The sequence below is a fragment of the Anser cygnoides genome, chromosome W (assembly GCF_040182565.1).
Source record: "Anser cygnoides isolate HZ-2024a breed goose chromosome W, Taihu_goose_T2T_genome, whole genome shotgun sequence".
NCBI lineage: Eukaryota > Metazoa > Chordata > Aves > Anseriformes > Anatidae > Anser > Anser cygnoides.
This window is the reverse complement of record NC_089911.1, coordinates 7,506,991-7,514,491: the sequence shown is the minus strand read 5'-3', so window position 1 is coordinate 7,514,491 and position 7,501 is coordinate 7,506,991. Positions and strand designations below refer to the sequence as shown.

Genomic DNA, 7,501 nt, shown 5'->3' with positions numbered 1-7,501 from the left:
CAGGACTCTGCATTCTTACCTTTACCGTCATTGTTTATAGCCTGTTCCACACATATCCCTTCTGGTGCTGCTGTAAAGATGAAGAGGAATGTGCGAAAGAGGAGCTGGAGAACATTTTAGAAGAAAAAACATGGCAATGTGTTCAAGAATTGCAGAATGAAAGTACAGAGCAGATAATGGAACAGGAAGTGAAACCTCTTCTCCAGAATGTTCCTAAAAACTTCTGGAGAGATGTAGATTTTAAAACAATAATATTAACAGTAAAGAAGATTTTAAGGACTGTGGTTAGCCATATAAATATTGAGACACAACAACCAATGAGACCATGTGCTTACATTTAAAACGTGCCTCCATCATCAGGCCCTGATGTGCACCGGTCCTGCATTTGGCTGGGACAGAGTTAATTTTCTTCCTGGCATCCGAGATGTTTCTGTGTTTTGGGTTTAGGGTGAGAATAATGCTGATAGCACTCCGATGTTCGAGCTGTTGCAGAGCAGTGCTTACACCGAGCCAAGGACTTTTCAGCTTCTCACACTGCCCTACCAATGGGGGGGTTGGGGTGCACAAGGAGCTTTGTGCATCGCTTTATTGATATATTCTTTTATTAGGCTGATGATGGTTATTTTCCCTTCCTTTCCTGTCCTATTAAACTGTCTTTATCTCAAACCATGATTTTTTAAATATGTTTTTTTTCTTTTGTGTGTGTATGAATGTGTTTCTCTTCCGCATCTCACTGGCTTGGGGGAGACAGGGGTGAAGGGGAGGGGACGAATGAACAACTGTGTGTTGCTTAGCTGGCTGCAGCGTTAAACCACAGGACAAAGTCAGAGATGTTTACCCTTCATGTAATCAAAACCACCTCTTCAGTGCACACACCGATTGGCACACACATGCGAGCACATCCCCGCAGCCATACTTGTCCCTGTAGGTCCAAATGTGCATCCGTGTGGGTGGATAGAAGAGCACCCCTGTGTCTTTATCACGCAGTTTAGGTATACACGTCTTCCACCGAGCACAGGGAGATGTTTTCACTCGGTAAAGAAACATCGATACGCTCACAGTATGATTTGGTATACCTGATTTATTTCAGAGGTCGTAAGGTATTGTAAAGAGAGGTGTGAGTCCTACCTCCTCTTGGCTAGACACACACAGCATTTCCCTGTGACAGCAAACCCCAAAGAACCCCAAAGTGCACCCCCCAGCCCCACCTTACGGCTGCACGAGCCCTCTGCAAGAGAGCAAAGGCAGCCGTGGGCAAGGCTCCTGTGCCCTTGCCCTGTGGCAGCGCTATCGGGTCTGGGTGCGGGTCACCGTGGCATACGTCGTGGTGTCGCTCATCTGCTGCACGGGAGGAGGCTTTAGGGGGAAAAGAAAGCCCTGTTACTTCAGCTGCTGCCTGTGAGCCCTGCACAACGAGCAGGCACCAGGCTGCAGGAGTGCAGAAAGGAGCCGTGCACAGCTGAGCCACGACTCACCCTGTCCCGTCGAATATGGGCGATGGTGGAGTCTGCGGGGGAAAAAATACACACCATGAGCCCTTGCTGCCCATTGGAGGGGGACTGAGACCCACGTTGTCTTTTGGCATCAGCTGCCTGGGGTCAGCACTCAATGCCCGACCCCATTTCCCCTCCCATCCCCCTCCTCTGGGATGTGCACCAAGCAGTGCTGGAGCAGAGATGCTTTTTGGTGTATTTCCACCACTCTGTGGCATCTCCTCTCTTTGCACAGCCAGCACACCTTGCGAGCTGCTCTGTGCAGGCGTGGGAAAACAAGGTCGTGCTGCAGCTCGAGCGAGGTGCACGTCAGGTGGGGATATATCTATAGCCTGTCGCCCAGCCACAACATCCTCCCTTGGCTGCTGCCTGTGGTTTCAGAGCGAGCTATAAGATATTTTGCCCAGCAGTGCAAGTACACAGCCACAGCCTTCACTGCTACACTGTGCTTTGTGCAGCTCTTGAAGCAGAAATCCCTCTGTAGGGAAACTGAAGAAAGGACAAAAGCAGAGGCTGGAGTGGGGGAATTGTACTCTGGGACCGGAGCTCGTGTTGAAAGGACCCCCCAAGCAAATGGGCTTTGTCCCTGGGAGCACTGGGATGCTGCCATGTCCCTTGTGCAGGCAGCAGCTGCACTCTGCATGCAAGGAAGAAGCAGGACGTGAGGTGCTGGAGAGAAACCTGGCCTTGATGAACGGGCAGGGATTTTGTATGTCCCAGTGGGAAATGAAGTGGTGGGATTGCATGTACAGGTGCATGGGGTGCCCATGGGCAGAGGCGGCTTGTGGCTTCCCCCGAGGGAGGAGGCAGTACTCACACTGGACTTCTCCGGAGTCGGTGTTTTCCATCTGTGGGCTGTCAACGTGCTGCTGCCTGGAGAGGAATGGGAATGGTTCTGGGGTGTGCAAGTCCAGGAGTTGGACTTGATGATCCTTATGGGTCCCTTCCAACTCAGGATATTCTATGATTCTATGATGTGGTGAGGAGGGTACATGAGGCTTTTGCACTTTGGTGTTGCTTTCCTACATCTGGCATTGAATATGAGTGCAACCCAGAGTAAGCGCCGTCCTTCCTGCCTTCAGCACAGGGAATGCCCCTGGCCGAGGAGCACCCCAGGGCCCTGCAGTGCCCCCGACTCCCTCCTGCAAACCCCCCAGCCAGGAGCCCTTGGTGCTCACCTTGGGCATCTCCCTCTGCAGGCACCTGCAAGAAGAACAGTGGCTGAGGTGCGCAGGCCAAGTTGCTGCCCAGCCCTGGCTCCCGTCTCGGGGCTGGGGGACGAAGGCTGAAGCTCCCCAGCTCCCTCAGCAGCCTCCCCAGCTGGGCTGCCCACAGCCATCGCCCCCACGCACCGTCTGCCCCAGCTGCGCACCCCCAGGACCCCCCCACCGCCTTTCCCCCTGCACCAGCCCCGCAGCAGGGCAGGACCCCCACGGCCTCAGCCTTTCCCCCCGCCTTCCCCCACTCCCTCACCTTTCCTGATGGCAAACCAGCTGCCTGCAGCCAGGAGGACGAGGCCGACGGCCGCCACTGCCAGCGCCGTGCCTGTGGGGAGGGCGTGCGGGAGCCGGGCATGGGGAGCTGGGGGAGAGAGGGTGTGAGGGCAGCGGGGTGTGATGGGGAGAGGCAGGGAGCAGGACGTGCCCATGCAGCTGGCACACCCGCATTTTAGTCCTCACCTGCAGAGCTGGTCTTGTCCTGGGTGGTCTCACCAGCACTTGAACCTTGGGGCAAAGAGGGCTTTGCTTATTGGGGCCAAGACCTGGCACCGCACCACTCCCATGTCTGTGTCCCCACTGTTGGTCCTTGCTGGGCAGGGACACTCCAATATCTATGTCTCCAACCTGCGCCATTGAGGTGTCCCCTCTGGGACTATCGCATACAGCTTCTCACACGTTAGTAATAGCCCAGCTCATGACAATCACCCGAAGTCCCCTGCCACAGGCTCATCAATGTACAGGGCAGACCTTCGAGCATCCCTGGCTCAGCACAGAGTTCGTCAAAATCCCCACTCCTGTGTGGGATCCACCCCAGAGCCATGCCCTGCCTGCTGCGGCACACAGCTCCAGCCTCAGCAGTGTCTCTGTCCCTTCTGTCCCCACTGCCCTGGGGCCGTGTCTCACCTGGCACAGACAGGGTCCGGGGAGCACTGAGAGCAGAGCTCCTCACCCAGTTGCTCTCGTTCCTCTGCTGGTACCCACACGTGTACGTCCCGGCACTTCTCGAGGTGACGTTCAGGACCAGAGCGTAGATGACCTTGCCGTGCTGGGCCCTCAAGCTGAACTCCTCCTGCCCATTCTTGCAGAAGAACACACGTTGAGCAGGAAACTGCCCATCAATGGTACATTTTATCCAAACAGTTTCCCCCTCTTGGGCACTGGAAGTGTTGAGGAACAGGACTGGAGCCTGGTCGTTTCCTGGAGGGAAGGCACAGGGATTCCCCAGGAATTGTTAGTGATTGCCGGGTGGCAAAACCACCTGCATGCCAAGGCTGGAAGAGTCTGATCTCCTGGGATTTACTGTGGGAATTGTGAGGGAATAATCCCCTTCTCTCTTCCCATCTCCTTCCCCAGGACATATTCATTTTTTGGGACCCACCTCCATGCTCCCGAAATCCTGGGGAGCTGCAGATGCCCTGGGTGGTCACTCCAGCACCTGCAGCAAGGGGCAGAGAGGGCTTTGCTTAGAGGGGCAGTGACTCGGTTCACTTTCATCTCCCTGCCCACGTCCCCATTGCTCAGTCCTGCCAGAACAGGGGACTTCCCGCCCTGTGTCCAATTGCAATTTAATTCATCTCCACACTTGGCACCTTACCAAGCCTGTTCTGGATGTGTTTTGTGTTCCTGTTGCAGTCCACAGGATCTCTAAGGCATCCGGCATCCTGAAAGTCTAACACTATGGCTCCAGACAAACTTTTAGTGCTGGAGAAGTGTGTCCCTTGCTGAGATCAGTATCAGAGCTGGAGGAAGCAATTGCCGTCTATCCTTCCCCAAACGCAACCATGTCTTGCAGTGCTGCACGCCTGCCCCGCACACGCTGTCCCCATCCTCCCCTGTGCCCACCACGGGCCTGTCCTGCCCCCAGCAGCAGCCCTCCAGCCCTCAGCCCCCACGCCCAGCAATGCCCCAACTCACAGAGCGCCAGCAGCAGGACGGCAGGGCCAGAAGGAGACAGCCTTGCCCATGGCGCCTGCCCCAGCATCTTTTGGGGGGCTGCTTTTGGGGAGCACCGTCTGCTTCAGGTGTCTGCTTTGCTCTGAGCTGGGGACGGTGGGACAGAGGCTTGCAGTGCAGCTGGGACCTGTCCTGTGGGCTTTCTGTGGCCGCCTGAGCATGGCCCACAGCCAGAGGCTCTCTCATCAGTGAGGGCCCTGCCTCAGCCCCTGCTACATCCGCTGTATTTTGAGAGCCCCCGCTTTTATTTCTGTCCTCTCAGACACCACAACTCGTGCTGTTTTTACCTGTATCTCAAGGATACTATTCTTCCAACAGAGGCCTCCTGCCCCTTGTCCCCTTGCCAGATTTGGCCCTGAGATTTGCAGCTCTCTGTGACGCTAGCAAGCATGTACACTGTCTCCCAAATCCTTTTCCATCCCTTCCACACGCATGTGGGCACAGCACTGCTGCATCCCCTGCCGATGCTCAGCCCCTGTACTCTTGTTGCTTGTGCAAGGCTGTGCTGCCTGAGCCCCTCTGCCTGCCAGCGGCTCCATGGGGAGACCTGGTGCTGCAGCCTTATGCCCTGTGCAGGAAGGGAGTAACTCACAAGCCAGGCCTTGGGGGTGTCTGGCAAAGAGGCACTGGCTCCTTTCCCCAAGTATCTGCATTTCCTGCCCTTTCTGAGTGTACCTGGAAACACGCTTCTTGCTGTTGAAAAAAGAGCACTTTGGGCACTTCTGCTTGCCTGCCCACTGGATTTAAACCTCAATTGCTCTATTTGGCACACTACTTGGGGCTGCAAGCGTGGAGATAACCACAGATTTGGGCAGTAAATTTACAGAAGACTCCTCTTTGTTCTATTTGTTTAACAAGTACTTTTTGGGATGTTGATGTATTTGCACTAGATGATCTTTCAGGGTCCCATCCAATCCCCAACATTCTGTGATTCTGTTGATTCTGTGCTACCAGAGCATTTCCAGAGAAGCCCCCCTTCCCTCCCCTCGGTAGCCTCTTTCAGGGTTCCAGGGCCACCAATCAGACAGCTTTGCCCACTCATTGCCAGTTGGGATCATTTCAGCCTGCAGTGCAGACAACAGTTGGGATCCCCCAGTCCCTCCAGAAATACAGAGGGGTTCTGCCCCCGATAACCTGATGGCAGTAGGGTCCTCTGTGTGCCAGTGTCTACCAGAGCCTCGCACTCCCATGGGTCTCATGTGCAAGGCCTTTGCATCCACACTGTCCAGTCAATGCTGTTGACCATTTTCTCCACATGGCTGGAGGCAGGGACCTTCCAGTCCTGCTCAGAGTGGCCATTATTTCATTCTAACAAATGCAAACCGGAGGGTGGCCTATCAATGACTTCTGCCAGCTCCCTCAGCACCCTTGGGTGCATCCCAACATGACCCATGAATTTACGGATGTCCAGCTTGCTTAACAGTCCTCCACCTTCTCTTTATTTTCTGTCACCAGGGCTCCCACCTCATTCATCAGTGTACCTCCATTGCCTCCATTAAACCTCTTGCAAGGTTTAATTCTGAGGCCTTAACTTTCCTAGTTGCCTCCCTACATCCTCTGACAACAGTCTTCTATTCCTCCCAAGTGGCCGGACCCTTCTTCCATGATCTGTAGACTCTCCTCTTCCACTTGAGTTTGCCCAGCAGTTCCCTCTTTAACCATGCAGGTCTCCTGGCTCTCGTTCCTGACTTCCAACCTGTTGGGATGCTCGGATCTTGAGCTGGGAAGAAGCAGTCCTTGAACACTAACCAACCGTCTTGGGACCCTTTTCCTTCAGGTACCTTGTCCCATGGGATTTCCCCTAGCAATTGCGTGAAAAGGCCAAAGTTGTCCCTACTGAAGTCCAGGGCTGTGATTCTGCTCGGTATTCTGTTCCTGCCCCATGAGATCCTGAACTGCACCATCTCCTGGTCGCTTCAACCAAGGCTGCCCTCAACCTTCAGCCTTGAGAAGAGAAGACTGAGAGGACATCTCATCAATGTATACAAATACCTTAATTGTGGGAGAGAGTGGTATTTGGCCAACCTCTTTTCATTTGTTTGTGGGGATAGGACAGCTAATTGCTGTCCTGGAACCCTTTTGCCCCTGTGAGATAAACATTTCCCGCGTAGTACTCTCAGGCCTGGTGTCTTATAAACCCAGCCACTGGCAAAGAACACTAATCCAGGCCTGTAGCACCAGTCACGGAGCCAAGCATTCATGAACCAGATCCTTCTATTCCATCCCACGTCACCACCCCAGAAAGGAAGGAGGGAAGAGAAAGGGACTTGTTCTCCAGACTCTTTCACCAACTGTCCCAAGGCCTTGAAGTCTTTCTTCATTCCCCTCAGACTGCAGGACGCAGCTTCCTCCCCACCTGTCTGGAAGACCACCAGCGGGCAGTAGTCTGTGGAGCGCACCAGGCTGGGGAGTGTCCTGGTGATAGCCCTCATTCAGGCTCCAGGTAGACTGCAGACTTCCCTTCGATGAGGGTCAGCTCTGCATATCAGGCCCTCTGATCCTCTCAGAAGGGAATCTCCTACTCCAATTACCTTCCTTCCTTCCTTCCTTCCTTCCTTTCCTTCCTTCCTTCCTTCCTTCCTTCCTTCCTTCCTTCCTTCCTTCCTTCCTTCCTTCCTTCCTTCCTTCCTTCCTTCCTTCCTTCCTTCCTTCCTTCCTTCCTTCCTTCCTTCCTTCCTTCCTTCCTTCCTTCCTTCCTTCCTTCCTTCCTTTCCTTCCTTCCTTCCTTCCTTCCTTTCTTCCTTCCTTCCTTTCTTCCTTTCTTCCTTCCTTTCTTTCTTTCTTTCTTTCTTTCTTTCTTTCTTTCTTTCTTTCTTTCTTTCTTTCTTTCTTTCT

General features: G+C 53.9%; 1 protein-coding gene across 1 annotated transcript; it reads right to left on the bottom strand.

Annotated features, from left to right (window-relative positions):
- Window positions 1-1,287: 1,287 nt before the first annotated feature.
- LOC136788575 (uncharacterized) lies at window positions 1,288-7,098 on the bottom strand. Its single transcript, XM_066987136.1, has 9 exons — window positions 7,023-7,098; window positions 4,092-4,148; window positions 3,617-3,910; window positions 3,173-3,217; window positions 2,967-3,074; window positions 2,672-2,696; window positions 2,155-2,366; window positions 1,476-1,507; window positions 1,288-1,356 (listed from the first exon to the last, which is right to left on the bottom strand). The coding sequence occupies exons 1-9, from the start codon at window positions 7,096-7,098 to the stop codon at window positions 1,288-1,290; spliced, it is 918 nt and encodes a 305-aa protein (XP_066843237.1).
- Window positions 7,099-7,501: the final 403 nt, after the last annotated feature.

Bases quoted from the DNA above. Each gene is read 5' to 3' on its own strand.
- LOC136788575 (XM_066987136.1), bottom strand. From the start codon at position 7,098: ATGAGGGCTATCACCAGGACACTCCCCAGCCTGGTGCGCTCCACAGAC. The intron at 4,149-7,022 runs GTGGGGAGGAAG...CCCTTGCTGCAG, and splicing joins GCTGGTGGTCTTCCAGACAG to GTGCTGGAGTGACCACCCAG. The intron at 2,367-2,671 runs GTGAGCACCAAG...ATTCCTCTCCAG, and splicing joins TGCAGAGGGAGATGCCCAAG to GCAGCAGCACGTTGACAGCC.